The sequence below is a fragment of the Ranitomeya variabilis genome, chromosome 5, assembly GCF_051348905.1.
Source record: "Ranitomeya variabilis isolate aRanVar5 chromosome 5, aRanVar5.hap1, whole genome shotgun sequence".
Taxonomy (NCBI): domain Eukaryota; kingdom Metazoa; phylum Chordata; class Amphibia; order Anura; family Dendrobatidae; genus Ranitomeya; species Ranitomeya variabilis.
The window spans coordinates 126,234,495-126,255,631 of record NC_135236.1 but is presented as its reverse complement, the minus strand read 5'-3'; the positions used below and the strand labels follow the sequence as shown (position 1 = coordinate 126,255,631).

General features: G+C 42.7%; 1 protein-coding gene across 1 annotated transcript in view; it reads left to right on the top strand.

The window, feature by feature from the left end:
* The window catches only part of MAP2K5 (mitogen-activated protein kinase kinase 5), a 166,073-nt gene that overhangs the window by 23,097 nt on the left and 121,839 nt on the right, over positions 1-21,137 (top strand). Inside the window, exons 4-5 of the mRNA XM_077263250.1 lie at positions 547-616; positions 17,281-17,321. Coding sequence (XP_077119365.1) covers positions 547-616; positions 17,281-17,321 — 111 coding nt within the window. The remainder of the gene's footprint in view (positions 1-546; positions 617-17,280; positions 17,322-21,137) is intronic.

Below are 21,137 nucleotides of genomic sequence, written 5' to 3'. Positions count from 1 at the left end.
CTGCATGCCAAGAATTCTGACAACGCACACTGTTGCTGGCTGGTTACTGCTGATCTAAGCCGGCAATAGAGAGGGCTCTGTCGTTGTGCACAGGGAATAGCCCAGCCCCTGAAATGACCCATTGTTGATGCTTTGTTTCGGGAAGGGGGCAGGGGCTGTGACAGTAACAGTAGCCTCTGCCTCCCGATGATACTTTGAATGTCCTGGCATGCACTTGGATTCTCAAACAAAGTGTCATCAAAAAGGAAGTGGGGAAAAAAAAAATATGTAAAAGCAGACAATGTAGTTAGAGAATAGTAGGGAATTTTACTTCAAGTATATTAGAAAATAGTTTAGATTGGAAAACTAAATAGATAGGGATTTAATAGGAAAATTACTTTGGACCACTCCTTTTAACTACTTAACGTGCAGGTTAAGTCTTTGAAAGACACTGCGGGTCTGGTTGCTATGTGTTTCAGATGCACTGTTTTCTTACATGACTCTGAAATACACATTGTGTTTGCAGAACTCCTATTCTTAATACTATTCTTGTTTTTTTCCTTGCAGTACTGTACCATGGTCCTTGAGCAGCAGACCAGCAGCCCTATGATAGAACCTCTGCAAATCTATCCACGTGGTAGGTGGTCTCTTTCCCCCCCTGAATGTACCTGCCCTTCCCTAGACCCACTGTTTGCATCATATGCATGCACATCCATCAGCATTTTCATTATTCTTTTGGTGACATATTTAATATTGATTTGACAATCAGAGGTAAATATTGTTGGATAGGTTCACACTTAAATTTAAAGGGCATTAACCCCCCCCCCCCATCTGCTTTTGATACAGATGTAGCCCTTGACACCTAAAGCTTTACATACCATGATGGAGCAATCCTTACCTTGACATTTAAAGGGGTTGTCCTCTAGGACAGCCCCTTCTTGATATAAATGTTTGGCCCCTATAAAATAGTCTATACTCCCGTGCTGGTGCCGTTCCCGTGGCGTGGTGCTGTGGTTGGTTGTGACACGTGACGCCGGTGCCCAATCACCTCTGGTGTTACTGTCCCCACCTTTGTACAGATTGAGCATGAAGAGGACGTCCGGGCCGCAGCTGATCCGTGGCGTCTTTTTCTTATTCAATTTGTACCAAGGTGAAGACCGTGATGTAAGCGCTCATTGGGCGCCGAGAACACGTGTCACAACAACAGCACAGAATCCCCGCGGAGAGCGAGTGCCGACACCGTGGGAAAGGTGCCAGCACGGGAGGGGAGTATAAGCTTGTTTTATTTTATCAGGTCCAAGTGTGGGATATGAGAAGGAGTTGTCCAAGTAGTGGACACAGCACAAGCCTTTCAAAAGGTCATGATAAAGCCTAATTCTGATGTCAAGTTCGACTCAGGCGACGTGCCATACTCAGTCAATTGATTTTATTTATTTTTCTTACTTTATTATGGTTTAGAATGTAAAAATGGCTCCATTTATGTTCACTCTGCAAATATTTTCAGTTTTATTCACATCATAGATTCTCAAATAGTTTTTTTCTATTTTGATTGAACCAGCCGTATTTCATATAAAGATTTAGGCTGATTTCAGACATCCTTGTCTTCAAGGCTGTGGCTTCGGAGTCTGCGATGAACCAGTACCTTGCCACCCCTCATGACATTACTATTCGTCAGACGGATCACGTAATGCGGTCTCCCTACTTTCTCCAATATGACATTCCGCACGCCCTGGAGACACGTAAAGTCAACTTGGTAGTTCTACACAGACGCCCCCTGTCCATATGGGCCCAGAGAGGCCAGGGGAGTGAGAGGATGTGACCCACACAGTCACTTTAGTGGCAACACACTCTCTCACAACCCTGACAGGCTGAGGCCCCTTTCACTAGCACCAGTGAAACAGAACTCTGCCAGCCTGGTAGGACTGCCCCCAGTTCCTTGTTAAATATAAGCCCAGTCCATTAATGGGATTATATTGGGCCAGAAAACAGCATTGGTAGCATGGAAAGTTACAGCGAGAAACGGACATGTGGATTCGTGGATCGAGATAAAAGCAACCCAAGGTTAAATTATATATTTAATCGCCTGAAGGGCACAGTACACAATATACTATATACACGATGGTTATACATATACAATGGTCAGATTTGCAAATACAATAGTGATTGGACAAAACGTATAAGAAGAGGAATCATGTCAATTACCAGGTTGATGTTCGACAATGCGTGTGCTGGGCCACAAGGAGCATGGGCTGCCAGCTGGCTCCTGTCCTTCACAGCATGTTACACGACGGGACCCCCCTTTTAAAGTAGAGCGCATGCATAACCGAGAGAGAACACACGGCCTTACACTAGCCTTTATTCCCTTTGGGTCACTTCACTCCTGCCCTTAGGGCTGAACCTAAATCTCTACCCCTTGCCTCTAGCAGCTAAAAATTCCAAAGCCTAAGATGAGTCATAACTCTTTTAATGGACGATTATGGGGCGGCGGTTTTGGCGACATTGGATCTGGCCGGTCCCTGCTACGCATTGAGACTAAACACATCTTTGCTATCTGGTTCCTACTGGCCATTCTATGTATCTCCCCTCCCTGGGGTGCTATAAAGACCCTGAATGGCGTTCACCATGTTCTGGAGACCTAGAAATATACACAATGTACTGCTAAGATGTATAATATCTCCATAACTCCTTATGGTATTATGTTTTTCTAGAATGTTCTTTGGCTGCTTCAGCATGACTCTACATTGCAAGCAAGCCTTTGTCCCGCTCTGAGCTGGCTCAAGGTGTGAGATCTGTCATTCATAGCCTTTGAAGGCTCCCCCCACCCACCGCTAAGATAGGTTACAAATGATAAGATATCCTATAAAGTTTGTATACAGACCTGAACCATCCATGGCTCTTCTGACCTGAACTAACAGCCTCATAGGCATATATGCAGCCTGAGGGTTGGTTCAGGCATTGCAGACTATGTATGGACTGTAAGACACAGATGTCTGAATTCATTCCTAACCTCATTACACTTTGGAGGTTAGTGCAAAAATATCCGATTAGCCCAAAGCATTTTTAATTCACCCATACCCCATCTGTAGGACCCCAGGCTTTTATTGACTCCACTGCAGTTTCTGGGTTTCTTCATTTAGCTGCTGAAACTAAAGTTAGGTTGGATTCATAAGAAACACTTTATCCTTCTCTTTTTGGACCTATAGATAAAATGAACAAATAAAAACACAAGTATCAGAATTTACCCATGTAATATTTTGTACTTAGAATTTGTTGTAACAGTGTAAGTAAATGATACTATGCATTACCATGTGTCAGACCTACACATTTAGCACATCCTACCCCCTCTGGTTCGTGTCTATGGCGGAGGAGATGTTCTTTATTCACCTTTTGTGCTAGAAATTCAAATTCAAGATGAGGTTTAACCTCTTGACGCCCTCTTTATTATTGGAAGTTACTGGCTGATCACACATGATGGATAGTAACTAACCGATTCTCTGTATATATGAAGCCTTAAGGGCCATTCAGTCGTCCAAAGCCATCACAAAGTGTGACAGATCATCAATGAAACGGATGCACTCAGCCTTGAAACAACATCTAGATCATTTTTTCCAGATCATTTCTTGTAGGAGACTTGGAGTAGGAAACTATGCATTCTCCAGGGGACGTTATACTCTCGGCTTTTAGGACTGAGGCAGGTAATATTATGAGGTTGCTTTTGCAAATATTGTTTATCTGGATAGCAAAAAAGGTCTGGAAATGTTGGTTAATTACCAGTATGGCTACCAGTTCAATGCCTAATATTCGAATGTTTCTGGCCAGTCTAGGAATGTAGGGTTTTAACCTTCATGGAAACTGTTAGGGTATATGCACATGGCGTCTTTCAGATGGTAGCAACAGGAAGACGCTTCAAGAAAATTCCAACAGTGTTTTTCCTGAAGCGTCATCTTTGGCATCTTCTCAGTCACCTTTAGCAGTGGCCTTGCCGCCAGGCTGCTTTTTTTTTTTAGCTTGTATATATATAAACTAGTGAGCCGCTTCCTAGCGAAAGTCACCTGTAGGGTGGTTAGGTCACTATTTTTAACCAATTTACGTTTGAAGATGATCAATAGACTGAACATAGGAACAGCCAGTCGTTTTTACATTGTAATGCCCATTTTTATTCGTTATAACGTTTTTCGAGTGTCTATTCAGGCGTGTTATGGAGCATACCCCAGCAGTTCTCAGAAAAGTCGCCAACAAAAACTTCTTTGCAACTTGTCTGCGACTCCCTGTGTATTTTAGAGCTGTGTATTTTAGAGCTTGCAACTTGCCCAGAAGTCAATGGCAAGTGAGTTACTTGCGACTGATAAATTGCAAGAGAAAATTCAACACATTTGGAAAGTTTGTGGCTGTGTTCCACAGTCGCAGGATGTCGCAACTCGCAACGCGACACTATAGGAAACCACTGGTTGCGATGATGCAATGCAATGCTTTAATTTTAGCCTTATAGTGAAATACATGGTTGTCGCTCACTTGTGTATTATTTTACAGAGAAATGTTGTTTTTTTTACTACCAGGTTAAAGGGAAGGAGTTATACATTTTCCTACTTAGTGTGGTCATCATTTGCAGCTTATACCAGACTTCTCCACCTTTACAATAACTTTCTATCTAAGCCAGTATTCGTGAATATAGGAACTGATCATGGCAGGAGTTTATGGTGAATTCTTATAATACAGGCTTATTCGACAAGTGGATTCAGAAGTTTTGTTTAGGAGAGGAAATTTGGCTATATTTATTCCTTACAGTTCCTTAGATAGTCTGCATATTCTGAAGCTGTGCTGCCTGTAAGCAGCTCCCATTGATACAAATGTGATTACAATTTAATTCAAATAGTTTTTATTGAAAATTTTCTCAAACATATCAACAAGATATAACACGAGACATAGCACAAAAGGGGAGGAGGTGGTGAGGGGCAAGGGAAAAGGGGTGGCACATGAGGACGTAGGGGAAGGGACAAGAACAAGGTAATGTGATTACAATTTCAATGTTTTTTGCGAATCTGTACAACATCCGTAATCCTGATGAATTGGACGGCTGTGTAGTGCAGCTGGTAGGGAGCCCTGTTCTTCAGCAGCCCTGTGTTAATCAACTATACCTGGAGTACCGGAACTCTACCGGAACTCTAAATTCTGTTCATGGTCCGTATTTAGATCACAATACCCAGTCTGACCCCCAGATTATCTGATCTATGCCTAGCTGGCTCCTATATACTGTATTCCTGCGAGGCAGTTAGCTCAGGTCAGGGGACCCGGCGGTCAGGCTGGATATTCCTATCTGAGCATGGACGTGTGAAAGCAGCCTTATTATAGACTGGTTATAGTTGTGCTATCCTCTACCATAGATTTTAACTTTGATGCAGATGCCCAGTAAAGATCACCTATTCCAGGACAGGCTATATGTAAAATGAAATAAACCTTACTGGACGCTGAAGGAAAATGATCAGCGTTATGGGGCCGATTCATCAAGACTGATGTTTCGTACTTTAGTCTTCCAGAAAAGTTTACTGGAGTAAGATGCGCCAAATTCATTGCAAGAATCGGAAAGTTACTCCAGCCATTACCTGGTATCTGTTATAAATTACTCCACTTTCTGGAATAAATTTTAATTAAGCTATGAGCCCTGCCAACATTTTAGAAAGGTTTTAAGATGGGTTACAATATACTGTGATTATATGCCCAAAATGTGGTCTTAATACTCGTGAGTGTGCTGTCTCTGCTGCCCATTACTGTACCACTCGTCTGGCGGAAGTCCATTTTTTCCTGGGGTAGGACGTGGACCTTCTCGAGCTTTTTGTTTATTCACAAAGTTTATTTGCATTTACACTAGCACCATCACGCATTCTGCCACCTAAACGTGTGGGGCAGTGCACCTGTTCCCGGCTGCAGGCCCGCCCGCGCTCACACATTACTTCACATCTTGCTGCGTTGCACAAAGGCTTATTGATGTGTGCAGTAATTATAGAGTGCGTGACGATTGTTAATAGCTGGGGCACTGCGCACTCTCAGCTGACACAGCAGGGGTTAAATATGCATTCCACCGAGACAGAGCAGGGCGCAAAAATGTAATTCTTTACTTCAAGACAATCAATCAAAATTGACAGTGACTTTAACAACAATTTGTGGCGTGCAGGGGACGTGGAAAGGGAGCAGCCTGCGCTGTGTGAGCCAAGACCTGTGAGCCTGTTCCTATTCATAATAATCATCTTTATTTGTCATGTGGTATTGACAGACAGCAAGTTGTGGAAATCCGGAGCTGCACTCCGCAGAACCCTGCGCCTCTCCCAGCTTCTGAATTAGACCCTCCAAGTCAAAGAATGTTTTCTCCTAATACGTAGGAAAGCATCAGCGAAGTCTACCCTGTCCACCTCCACCAGGATTCTCAAAACTCTGCTCCGCTATTGCTTAGATTTATCTAATTGCTATAAATCTGGGTGATATTTTGTATGACTGCCGGTTATGGGGTTGTGAAGAGAGTGGGTAATATCAAGCTTTTCCAGGCTCATGCAAAGCATTTTTGCCTAGTTATATTGTCTTTTTATGCAGGGATACTATATCAATTGATCAGTTTCTAAGGATGCTTTGCGCATGCCACATGTTTGACACCAGGGCAGCCTTCTGGATTTTCCCAGTCAGCCGTCGTTTTCTGGAGGCGACTTCACCACTGGCGTCTTTTACACTATACTGTAGAAGTGACAGAAGACCGAAGGAGTACACAGCACTGTCGTTTTGACATTGCTGTGCATTATTTTCAATTTATAGGGCACTTTTTTAGGCAGATTCCAGACGGAATCTACCTGAAAATCCTGTTGGGTGCACATACTCTAAGGGTTCTTACTCAGTCTTGCTAGAAACAGATGTACTTAATAAATATACTGTATATACAGTACAGACCAAAAGTTTGGACACACCTTCTCATTTAAAGATTTTTCTGTATTTTCATGACTATGAAAATTGTACATTCACACTGAAGGCATCAAAACTATGAACTAACACATGTGGAATTATATACTTAACAAAAAAGTGTGAAACAACTGAAAATATGTCTTATATTCTAGGTTCTTCAAAGTAGCCAACTTTTGCTTTGATGACTGCTTTGCACACTCTTGGCATTCTCTTGATGAGCTTCAAGAGGTAGTCACCAAAATGGTCTTCCAACAATCTTGAAGGAGTTCCCAGAGATGCTTAGCACTTGTTGGCCCTTTTGCCTTCACACTGCGGTCCAGCTCACCCCAAACCATCTCGATTGGGTTCAGGTCTGGTGACTGTGGAGGCCAGGTCATCTGGCATAGCACCCCATCACTCTCCTTCTTGGTCAAATAGCCCTTACACAGCCTGAAGGTGTGTTTGGGGTCATTGTCCTGTTGAAAAATAAATGATGGTCCAACTAAACGCAAACCGGATGGAATAGCATGCCGCTGCAAGATGCTGTGGTAGCCATGCTGGTTCAGTATGCCTTCAATTTTGAATAAATCCCCAACAGTGTCACCAGCAAAGCACCCCCACACCATCACACCTCCTCCTCCATGCTTCACGGTGGGAACCAGGCATGTAGAGTCCATCCGTTCACCTTTTCTAAGTCACACAAAGACACGGTGGTTGGAACCAAAGATCTCAAATTTGGACTCATCAGACCAAAGCACAGATTTCCACTGGTCTAATGTCCATTCCTGTGTTCTTTAGCCCAAACAAGTCTCTTCTGCTTGTTGCCTGTCCTTAGCAGTGGTTTCCTAGCAGCTATTTTACCATGAAGGCCTGCTACACAAAGTCTCCTCTTAACAGTTGTTGTAGAGATGAGTCTGCTGCTAGAACTCTGTGTGGCATTGACCTGGTCTCTAATCTGAGCTGTTAACCTGCAATTTCTGAGGCTGGTGACTCGGATAAAATTACCCTCAGAAGCAGAGGTGACTCTTGGTCTTCCTTTCCTGGGGCGGTCCTCATGTGAGCCAGTTTATTTGTAGTGCTTGATGGTTTTTGCAACTGCACTTGTGGACACTTTCAAAGTTTTCCAATTTTTCGGACTGACTGACCTTCATTTCTTAAAGTAATGATGGCCACTCGTTTTCTTTACTTAGCTGCTTTTTTCTTGCCATAATACAAATTCTAACAGTCTATTCAGAAGGACTATCAGCTGTATATCCACCAGACTTCTGCTCAACAAAACTGATGGTCCCAACCCCATTTTTAAGGCAAGAAATCCCACTTATTAAACCTGACAGGGCACACCTGTGAGGTGAAAACCATTTCCGGTGACTACCCCTTGAAGCTCATCAAGAGAATGCCAAGAGTGTGCAAATCAGTCATCAAAGCAAAAGGTGGCTACTTTGAAGAACCTAGAATATGACACATTTTCAGTTGTTTCACACTTTTTTGTTAAGTATATAATTCCACATGTGTTAATTCACAGTTTTGATGCCTTCAGCGTGAATTTACAATTTTCATTGTCCTGAAAATACAGAAAAATCTTTAAATGAGAGGGTGTGTTCAAACTTTTGGTCTGTACTGTATATATACAGTGGGGCAAAAAAGTATTTAGTCAGTCAGCAATAGTGCAAGTTCCACCACTTAAAAAGATGAGAGGCGTCTGTAATTTACATCATAGGTAGACCTCAACTATGGGAGACAAACTGAGAAAAAAAAATCCAGAAAATCACATTGTCTGTTTTTTTAACATTTTATTTGCATATTATGGTGGAAAATAAGTATTTGGTCAGAAACAAAATTTCATCTCAATACTTTGTAATATATCCTTTGTTGGCAATGACAGAGGTCAAACGTTTTCTGTAAGTCTTCACAAGGTTGCCACACACTGTTGTTGGTATGTTGGCCCATTCCTCCATGCAGATCTCCTCTAGAGCAGTGATGTTTTTGGCTTTTCGCTTGGCAACACGGACTTTCAACTCCCTCCAAAGGTTTTCTATAGGGTTGAGATCTGGAGACTGGCTAGGCCACTCCAGGACCTTGAAATGCTTCTTACGAAGCCACTCCTTCGTTGCCCTGGCGGTGTGCTTTGGATCATTGTCATGTTGAAAGACCCAACCACGTTTCATCTTCAATGCCCTTGCTGATGGAAGGAGGTTTGCACTCAAAATCTCACGATACATGGCCCCATTCATTCTTTCATGTACCCGGATCAGTCGTCCTGGCCCCTTTGCAGAGAAACAGCCCCAAAGCATGATGTTTCCACCACCATGCTTTACAGTAGGTATGGTGTTTGATGGATGCAACTCAGTATTCTTTTTCCTCCAAACACGACAAGTTGTGTTTCTACCAAACAGTTCCAGTTTGGTTTCATCAGACCATAGGACATTCTCCCAAAACTCCTCTGGATCATCCAAATGCTCTCTAGCAAACTTCAGACGGGCCCGGACATGTACTGGCTTAAGCAGTGGGACACGTCTGGCACTGCAGGATCTGAGTCCATGGTGGCGTAGTGTGTTACTTATGGTAGGCCTTGTTACATTGGTCCCAGCTCTCTGCAGTTCATTCACTAGGTCCCCCCGCGTGGTTCTGGGATTTTTGCTCACCGTTCTTGTGATCATTCTGACCCCACGGGGTGGGATTTTGCGTGGAGCCCCAGATCGAGGGAGATTATCAGTGGTCTTGAATGTCTTCCATTTTCTAATTATTGCTCCCACTGTTGATTTCTTCACTCCAAGCTGGTTGGCTATTGCAGATTCAGTCTTCCCAGCCTGGTGCAGGGCTACAATTTTGTTTCTGGTGTCCTTTGACAGCTCTTTGGTCTTCACCATAGTGGAGTTTGGAGTCAGACTGTTTGAGGGTGTGCACAGGTGTCTTTTTATACTGATAACAAGTTTAAACAGGTGCCATTACTACAGGTAATGAGTGGAGGAAAGAGGAGACTCTTAAAGAAGAAGTTACAGGTCTGTGAGAGCCAGAAATCTTGATTGTTTGTTTCTGACCAAATACTTATTTTCCACCATAATATGCAAATAAAATGTTAAAAAAACAGACAATGTGATTTTCTGGATTTTTTTTTCTCAGTTTGTCTCCCATAGTTGAGGTCTACCTATGATGTAAATTACAGACGCCTCTCATCTTTTTAAGTGGTGGAACTTGCACTATTGCTGACTGACTAAATACTTTTTTGCCCCACTGTAGATAAAAATATATGGTAAATAATCCCCTTAAATATCTAGTCTGGAAAACCTAATTAATAGATACCCTGTTAGAGAATTTTTGAGTTAGTTTTTTTTCCATCCTCTGTGTACAGTAGTGGGAGCGTGTCACACCCCTGCCTCCTGACCTCCTGCATCCTGGGAGTGCACACCTGAATATTGACAGTTCTGATATCCTGCAAGCAGAGGCATCTTTGCCTCTGCAGCATCAGGGCAGCACTTGGAAGCACTAAAGCAAAAAGCTTGCAAGTGCTGCACTCCTTGCTTATGTGATCTTTGCAGCGAGGAGTTAATTATGGAATAAAAATCCCTCCATCATTAAGAACGGAGTGGATTTTTAACACCAGGTAAATTACAAATTTGCTCAATTTTACAAACCCTTTTCAATTGTACCCTTTTAAGAAGATGAGAAAACCCCTTTAAAAGGCGATATGCCTGTTCCTGGTCCTTATTCTGTCTCTGATCTGCTTTTCATTGTACGGCCTTTCTGAGAAAAATTTATTGTCCGAACTATAAACCAATTTTAGGTCCTTAACTAAAATCTAATTGCATCTAAATGTTGGCCAAATTAGTTGTACTTTTTTATGTGTTTTACAGCGTGTGCAAAAAAATGGAAATTTGTAAAGGTTTTGTAAAGCCTTTTTGCAAAGATGTAGTGTCTAGACTTTATGATCTGTCCCAAAGGGTCCAAAAATCAATAATATATATTCTTACTTTGTGTTATTACCAGGAGGCCCATAGACTAAAGCTGGTCGGCTTCCAGGAAACATCTAAGCCCAGATGGATAGCAATGCAGTAAATTTTGTGCTTTGGAGTGTTATTTTCAGAATTAAAGGGGAGATTAACTATTTCCTATTTTGACTATAGGTCACGGTTTAAGTAATTATATTGATGGAGAGAGAATATTTATATCCTTATAGGCGTTTCCTACCAGATGAAGCAATTGTACATACCAGGACATGCTGCCACTTCCTGATGCCTTGTGACCACAATTAATCTTCGGAATAAAATGACCACGCAGTTTATTTATTTTTATTTTTTTGCTACTGTTGCTCTTACTTATTAAATTTTGCAAGGAAAATGCCCAGTTCTTATTGTGTTTCCTGCACGGAATATACGGTAACCCCTTTTTTCTTGCCACTTCTATGAAACTTTAAAAATTTAATTTTGCTCTTTGTTCAGGTACTTTTATAGTTAGGTTCACACCTCCATTAGAATCCTCAGTTGCAGGTTCTGTTTGCCCTGAGCTGAAATTCAACATGTCTAATCTTTCTTTTCCCTGGCATCACTTGTAAAAATAATAAAATGACTGAATATGATACATTATAAATATTGTTCAGTTAATTTAAGAGGATCTTTCATCAGTTTGAGCGTGTTACACTAGCCACATCATGGAATTGTGGTCTCAGAGCCATATAAAATGTAGTTTTTGTTTTTCAATTTCTCATCTCTTTTGCGGAGATATTGGTTTGTAAAGTTTAGGTTATTATTTATGATCACCCCAACTTGGTAATTGTGGTGATTCTTCTCTGGGGCGTGCAGCTTGTCCCCTGCATGATGTTATCCAATCTTAAAGGGAACCTGTCACCCCCCCCCCCCAGGCTTTTGTAACTAAAAGAGCCACCTTGTGCAGCACTAATGCTGCGTTTGGACAAGGTGGCTCTTTTAGTTATGCTCCTTGCACACGCTGAAATAAACACTTATAAAATGTGCCCCCTCATACCGTGAAATCGCCAGGGAGGCGGGACTTTGTTTCCTAATCAGGCGCAGCACAGCCTTCATTCATACCCCCTTGGTGCCGGGCGCCGCCTCCTCAGCGTTGTTTGAATCTGTCCCGGAGCCTGCGCTGTTATCTTATCCCTTGGGCATGCGCAGTTAGCGCCGCCCGTCTTCTGACATCATTTGATGTCAGGCTGACTGCGCCTGTGCGGCCGCGCTGCCCGAAATACTGCAGTGTTTTCTGATTTATTCATACTGCGGGGCTTGGATTCATGGGCATGCGCAGTGCATATCTTCGCCTCTCACTCATCTCCCTCCGCCTTCTTCAGACTGTGTGGCGTCAGCTGATCCCTAATCGCCGTGGCATGTGATTAGGGATCAGCTGACGCCACACAGTCTGAAGAAGGCGGAGGGAGATGAGTGAGAGGTGAAGATATGCACTGCGCATGCCCATGAATCCCATCCCCGCAGTAAGAATAAATCAGAAAACACTGCGGGGTGGGATCTCGGGCAGCGCGGCCGCACAGGCGCAGTCAGCCTGACATTAAATGATGTCAGAAGACGGGCAGCGCTAACTGCGCATGCCCAAGGGATAACATAACAGCGCAGGCTCCGGGACAGATTCAAACAACGCTGAGGAGGCGGCGCCCGGCGCCAAGGGGGTATGAGTGACGGCTGTGCTGCGTCTGATTAGGAAACAAAGTCCCGCCTCCCTAGCGATTTCACAGTATGAGGGGGCACATTTTATAAGTGTATATTTCAGCGTATGCAAGGAGCATAACTAAAAGAGCCACCTTGTCCAAACGCAGCATTAGTGCTGCACAAGGTGGCTCGCCTGGGGGGGTGACCGGTTCCCTTTAAATAGGAGGCATCATGCAGGATGAAAGAACAACACACCCATAGAGAGACTTTGAGCAGTGTTTCTCATGTGACACATGTAATGACACACAGCCCTGGTCTCAGCCTTGATCTCTGCAATGCTAAGTGTGAATACAAACATGTTCATTTTTTCAACTGGTCAGTCAGTGTGTGGGGAAAATAAATACTGCAGAACTGAGTATCATTACAAACACCTCCAGCTTTTGTATCATGACAGACAATGTGGGGGGAAAAGAATATAGCAGTTTGATTACAAACACCTCCAGCTTTTATATCACGGCAGTCGGTGTGTGTGGGGGGGGAGATAATATAGCAGTGTGATTACAAACACTCCCGATCTTCTCTTGCAACAGCATCAGTTTATAGGAAGGGACAGAGCTGTGAGAGGAGAGCTGCAGCTGCAAATTACACTCAGCTCTGTAGTCCCCCCCCCCCAACCCTCCATGCTGACTGCCATGAAAGCTAAGCTTTATACTGCACAATAGCTGTAAAAATAATGGACTTGCATTCCTAGAAGAAGGCATGTTTTACTGATCTTCTGGAGCATGTTTCCCCTCCCCTGCCTAACCCTCTTGCTCATGAATGGTCAACCTTTTACAGGGAAGAAGTACACACCCCCAGAGAAAAACCTCCGGTAACATCCAGTTGAGCTTCTCATAAAATCTAACATAAAATTTTCTCTCTAATATTTCTGCGCCGGAGGGGAAAAAAAAAAAAAATATATATATATATAAATATATACACATACATACATACATACATACATACAGTGGGGCAAAAAAGTATTTAGTCAGTCAGCAATAGTGCAAGTTCCACCACTTAAAAAGATGAGAGGTGTCTGTAATTTACATCATAGGTAAACCTCAACTATGGGAGACAAACTGAGAAAAAAAAATCCAGAAAATCACATTGTCTGTTTTTTTATCATTTTATTTGCATATTATGGTGGAAAATAAGTATTTGGTCAGAAACAAAATTTCATCTCAATGCTTTGTAATATTTCCTTTGTTGGCAATGACAGAGGTCAAACGTTTTCTGTAAGTCTTCACAAGGTTGCCACACACTGTTGTTGGTATGTTGGCCCATTCCTCCATGCAGATCTCCTCTAGAGCAGTGATGTTTTTGGCTTTTCGCTTGGCAACACGGACTTTCAACTCCCTCCAAAGGTTTTCTATAGGGTTGAGATCTGGAGACTGGCTAGGCCACTCCAGGACCTTGAAATGCTTCTTACGAAGCCACTCCTTCGTTGCCCTGGCGGTGTGCTTTGGATCATTGTCATGTTCAAAGACCCAGCCACGTTTCATCTGCAATGCCCTTGCTGATGGAAGGAGGTTTGCACTCAAAATCTCACGATACATGGCCCCATTCATTCTTTCATGTACCCGGATCAGTCGTCCTGGCCCCTTTGCAGAGAAACAGCCCCAAAGCATGATGTTTCCACCACCATTCTTTACAGTAGGTATGGTGTTTGATGGATGCAACTCAGTATTCTTTTTCCTCCAAACACGACAAGTTGTGTTTCTACCAAACAGTTCCAGTTTGGTTTCATCAGACCATAGGACATTCTCCCAAAACTCCTCTGGATCATCCAAATGCTCTCTAGCAAACTTCAGATGGGCCCGGACATGTACTGGCTTAAGCAGTGGGACACATCTGGCACTGCAGGATCTGAGTCCATGGTGGCGTAGTGTGTTACTTATGGTAGGCCTTGTTACATTGGTCCCAGCTCTCTGCAGTTCATTCACTAGGTCCCCCCCGCGTGGTTCTGGGATTTTTGCTCACCGTTCTTGTGATCATTCTGACCCCACGGGGTGGGATTTTGCGTGGAGCCCCAGATCGAGGGAGATTATCAGTGGTCTTGAATGTCTTCCATTTTCTAATTATTGCTCCCACTGTTGATTTCTTCACTCCAAGCTGGTTGGCTATTGCAGATTCAGTCTTCCCAGCCTGGTGCAGGGCTACAATTTTGTTTCTGGTGTCCTTTGACAGCTCTTTGGTCTTCACCATAGTGGAGTTTGGAGTCAGACTGTTTGAGGGTGTGCACAGGTGTCTTTTTATACTGATAACAAGTTTAAACAGGTGCCATTACTACAGGTAATGAGTGGAGGAAAGAGGAGACTCTTAAAGAAGAAGTTACAGGTCTGTGAGAGCCAGAAATCTTGATTGTTTGTTTCTGACCAAATACTTATTTTCCACCATAATATGCAAATAAAATGATAAAAAAACAGACAATGTGATTTTCTGGATTTTTTTTTCTCAGTTTGTCTCCCATAGTTGAGGTCTACCTATGATGTAAATTACAGATGCCTCTCATCTTTTTAAGTGGTGGAACTTGCACTATTGCTGAATGACTAAATACTTTTTTGCCCCACTGTACATACATACATACATACATACATACATACATACATACATACATACATACATACATACATACATACATACATACATACATACATACATACATACATACATACACACATACATACATACATACACACATATATATATATATATATATATATATATATATATATATATATATATATATATATATATATATATATATATATATATATATATATATATATATATATATATATACCTTTTAAAATGTTTTACTCAGCTCTGCAGCCACCAGTCCAGGTGGAAAGTTTAAGGCTACTTTCACACTAGCGTCGGGCTCGGCCCGTCGCTGTGCGTCGGGCCGACGTTCCCGACGCTAGCGTTGTCTCCGCCGCACAACGGGGGCAGCGCATGCATTTTTCCAGCGCATCCGCTGCCCCATTGTGAGGTGCGGGGAGGTGGGGGCGGAGTTCCGGCCGCTCATGCGCGGTCGGAAAAGACGTTTACGACGGAGCAAAAAACGTTGCAAGCAACGTTTTTTTCTCCCGACGGTCCGCCACTGCACGACGCATCCGTCGCACAACGGGTGCGACGTGTGGCAATCCGTCACAATGCGTCGCTTAATGTTAATCAATGGTAAAAAAAACGCATCCTGCAAACACTTTTGCAGGATGCGTTTTTTTGGCAAAACGACGCATTGTGACGGAATGCAGTTAACGCTAGTGTGAAAGTAGCCTAACCTGCTCATACTGTTGGAAAATCCTCTTTAGTAATATATTACATATTTTGTTGCATATTTACTTTCAAAGAAATTTTGAGAACTTTAATCAAAGGCCCCTGTTTACCACTGTACCACAGTCATTTGTTGTTACTAATACGTGAGCCATTTCTGAAGGATTCGGGGGCTTAGGATGTTTGCCTTATACCCTGATGAATTGTGTCATTGTATACCTTGCCATTCATCAGTATAGGAAAGGTGGATACTCCTGTGGTAGCTTGGGGGTTTATAAGTTTGTTGTCACCCAACATGTCCAAACGCTTTAGCCCTGATTCATTAAGATTGGTCTTTTGATCACCATTCTTAAAAAAAAAAAAAATTAGGTTGTCATATTCATAGTCATGCCCCTCCTTCCTGAGTTTGCTGCATCTTTTGATCATTGTGTGCCACTACAATAAACTAGCATACATTTGTTATAATTTATGCCATTTTTGTGGTGTGAATAGTGATGAATTTGTCAGGTCTGCTTAATTCTATCCCTCCTGAGCACCGGGCACATTTAAAAAAAAAATTTGGCGCTGCCTGGGATTGGCATAAAAATGCTAAAAGTAGCAACATTTTTGCACAACTGTGTTGCACAAAATTTTTTAGAGACATGTCAAGCAGTTTTACTCCAGAATACTCCCAAAAACTTTCTTGATGATTTGGCCCTTAAGATTAATTTTTAAAAAAATTGACAGATGAGACTAAAAGGTTTAGATTTACTTTTTATTACTTTTACCCTTTTTTTTATAATGGAAATGCTCTTTTTATTTTTTATTTTTTTCATACGCCGGCGTATTTAGATTAATCCAAGGTTTCATATATTCACTGAGCAGTTTCAGTCTAGGGGTCACTCTTATTTATAACTGCATCCCGCCTGCGTGTCACCATTCCGATATGACTGTAATATGCAGAGCTCCTGTCTGTGGCCTGAGATGAGCCCAGGCTGCCCCTTTCAGAGATGGATATTAGGAGCATTTAATAAGACGCCCTGCGCTGACAGGCAGCACGTGGAGAGCATCCTGGATATTAATATGAATAGTCCTTCTGCAAGGAATTCCCAGTATCACCGCACCTGCTCCAGTATGTGGAATTAGGGGCAGCACACAATCCGTTTTAGCTTACTCTGTGTGTGTGTGTGTGTGTGTGTGTGTGTATTTTTTTCTTTTTATTATGTGTTTTTAAGCAGAAATTAGAATTTAGATGAGACGGTGTCAGGAGGGTGTGTGATTTCACAGAAAGGATCCAGTCTTCTGGGACTTCTTTCTCTGCTCGGAGAGCCTCTCTTCAATCATTCCTCGCTGCTAATTTTGGTGTCACTCTCATTTCTTTTTAAACGATTCATTTCAAAGGAAGAAGGGGGGGTGGGGGGATTGTAAATGGCCCCGATGTGATCTACAATTTAGTCTATTACTGTTGCAGCCTGCAAGCCTCCCGGGAAGCGGAACATACATGGCCTCAAGGTAGGAATTTCAATAATTGTTTCAGTAAAGTTGGATGGATTTGAAATGCTGTGTTCCACTTATTGAAACGTCAAAAAAAAAAAAAAAAAATCTGTACTTTCAGCATTACTGACAAGCGGGACGTACATTTACTAGCAGGAACTGTGGCTGTGAGTACAGGACGGATCAGAACCTTGCGCTGTGTGGTTTCATTTGGCGTTAACCCCTTGATGGCTTACTGAAGTACTATTAAAATAATTTTTTTTTTCTTTTTTGTACCTCGAAGTCCATTTTTTTCGTTTTTTTTCTTTTTTATTCTTTCGCCTACGTTTGTTTTAGTTCTGAGTATATACTACAAGAAGTAATGGAATTGATGAAAATTTAAGCACCAATACTCTGCGTGTTTTCATGTTAATTCGGACTCGTGGTGGTGCTGTTTTTTTTAATTTTTAACAAACAAAAAAAATAAAACTGTGTGTTTGTATGTGTGGCTGTGTGTATATGTGTTTGTATATGTATATATAATATGCACACACTGCAGCAGGGGTTTCAGCCCAATTTTTCATATAGATCTTCTCCAGATCTTTTCAGGTTTCTGGGCTGTCACTTGGCAGCATTGAGTTTCAGCTCCCTCCAAAGATTTACCATTGGGTTCGGGTTTGGCGGCTGGCTAGGCCACTGCAGGACCTTGAAATGCTGGAAGATTCAGCCACGACCCGTCTTCAATGCTCTTTACTGTGGAAAGAAGGTTGTTGGCCAAAAGCTGTCTTCAGGTCATTGACCAGGTCTTAAGGTACCGTCACATGTAGCGACGCTGCAGCGATCTAGACAACGATGCCGATTGCTGCAGCGTCGCTGTTTCGTCGCTGTGTGGTCGCTCACACAGACAGCTCTCCAGCGACCAACGATGCCGGTCCCCGGGTAACCAGGGTAAACATCAGGTTACTAAGCGCAGGGCCGCGCTTAGTAACCCGATGTTTACCCTGGTTACCAGTGCTAATGTAAAAAAAAACAAACACTACATACTTACATTCCGGTGTCTGTCCCCGCGGCGCTGTGCTTTCCTGCACTGACTGTGAGCGCCGGCCGGAAAGCACAGCGGTGACGTCACCGCTGTAATCTGCTTTACGGCCGGCGCTGACAGTGCAGGAAAGCACAGCGCCGGGGGACAGACACCAGAATGTAAGTATGTAGTGTTTGGTTTTTTTTACATTTACACTGGCAACCAGGGTAAACATCGGGTTACTAAGCGCGGCCCTGCGCTTAGTAACCCGATGTTTACCCTGGTTACCAGTGAAGACATCGCTGAATCGGCGTCACACACACCGATTCAGCGATGTTTGCGGGAGTCCAGCGACGAAATAAAGTTCTGGACTTTCTGCTCCGACCAACGATGTCACAGCAGGATCCTGATCGCTGCTGCGTGTCAAACTCAACGATATCGCTAGCCAAGATGCTGCAACATCACAGATCGCTAGCGATATCGTTCAGTGTGAAGGTACCTTTACCATGTAGTTGACAGTCATGCTGTGTTAATTTGGACACACCTCATTTAAAGATTTTTCTGTATTTTCATGACTATGAAAATTGTACATTCACACTGAAGGCATCAAAACTATGAATTAACACATGTGGAATTGTATACTTAACAAAAAAGTGTGAATCAGCTGAAAATATGTCATATTCTAAGCTCTTCAAAGTAGCCACCTTTTGCTTTGATGACTGCTTTGCACACTCTTGGCATTCTCTTGATGAGCTTCAAGAGGTAGTCACCGGGAATGGTTTTCACTTAACAGGTGTGCCCTGTCAGGTTTAATAAGTGGGATTTCTTGCCTTATAAATGGGGTTGGGACCATCAGTTGTGTTGTGCAGAAGTCTGGTGGATACACAGCTGATAGTCCTACTGAATAGACTGTTAGAATTTGTATTATGGCAAGAAAAAAGCCGCTAAGTAAAGAAAAACGAGTGGCCATCATTACTTTAAGAAATGGAGGTCAGTCAGTCCGAAAAATTGGGAAAACTTTGAAAGTGTCCCCAAGTGCAGTGGCAAAAACCATCAAGCGCTACAAAGAAACTTGCTCACATGAGGACTGCCCCAGGAAAGGAAGACCTAGAGTCACCTCTGCTTCTAAGGATAAGTTTATCTGAGTCACCAGCCTCAGAAATCGCAGGTTAACAGCAGCTCAGATTAGAGACCAGGTCAATGCCACACAGCGTTCTAGCAGCAGACACATCTCTACAACAACTGTTAAGAGGAGACTTTGTGCAACAGGCCTTCATGGTAAAATAGCTGCTAGGAAACCACTGCTAAGGACAGGCAACAAGCAGAAGAGACTTGTTTGGGCTAAAGAACACAAGGAATGGACATTAGACCAGTGGAAATCTGTGCTTTGGTCTGATGAGTCCAAATTTGAGATCTTTGGTTCCAATAACCGTGTCTTTGTGCAACGCAGAAAAGGTGAACAAATGGACTCTACATGCCTGGTTCCCACCGTGAAGCATGGAGGAGGAGGTGTGATGGTGTGGGGGTGCTTTGCTGGTGACACTGTTGGGGGTTTTATTCAAAATTGAAGGCATACTGAACCAACATGGCTACCACAGCATCTTGCAGCGGCATGCTATTCCATCCGGTTTGCGTTTAGTTGGACCATCATTTATTTTTCAACAGGACAATGACCCCAAACACACCTCCAGGCTGAGTAAGGGCTATTTGACCAAGAAGGAGAGTGATGGGATGCTACGCCAGATGACCTGGCCTCCACAGTCACCAGACCTGAACCCAATCGAGATGGTTTGGGGTGAGCTGGACAGCAGAGTGAAGGCAAAAGGGCCAACAAGTGCTAAGCATCTCTGGGAACTCCTTCAAGATTGTTGGAAGACCATTCCCGGTGACTACCTCTTGAAGCTCATCAAGAGAATGCCAAGAGTGTGCAAAGCAGTCATCAAAGCAAAAGGTGGCTACTATGAAGAACCTAGAATATAAGATATATTTTCAGTTGTTTCACACTTTTTTGTTAAGTATATAATTCCACATGTGTTAGTTCATAGTTTTGATGCCTTCAGTGTGAATGTACAATTTTCATAGTCATGAAAATACAGAAAAATCTTTAAATGAGAAGGTGTGTCCAAACTTTTGGTCTGTACTATATCTATCTATCTATCTATCTATCTATCTATATACACAGTTGTGGCCAAACGTATTGACACCCCTGCAATTCTCTCAGATAATACTCAGTTTCTTCCTGAAAATGATTGCAAACACAAATTCTTTGGTATTATTATCTTCATTTAATTTGTCTTAAATGAAAAAAACACAAAAAGAATTGTCCTAAAGCCAAATTGGATATAATTCCACACCAAACATAAAAAAGGGGTGGAAAAAAGTATTGGCACTGTTCGAAAAATCATGTGATGCTTCTCTAATTTGTGTAATTAACAGCACCTGTAACTTACCTGTGGCACCTAACAGGTGTTGGCAATAACTAAATCACACTTGCAGCCAGGTGACATGGATTAAAGTTGACTCAACCTCTGTCCTGTGTCCTTGTGTGTACCACATTGAGCATGGAGAAAAGAAAGAAGACCAAAGAACTGTCTGAGGACTTGAGAAACCAAATTGTGAGGAAGCATGAGCAATCTCAAGGCTACAAGTCCATCTCCAAAGACCTGAATGTTCCTGTGTCTACCGTGCGCAGTGTCATCAAGAAGTTTAATGCCCATGGATGATGGCACTGTGGCTAACCTCCCTAGATGTGGACGGAAAAGAAAAATTGACAAGAGATTTAAGCGCAAGATTGTGCGGATGTTGGATAAAGAACCTCGACTAACATCCAAACA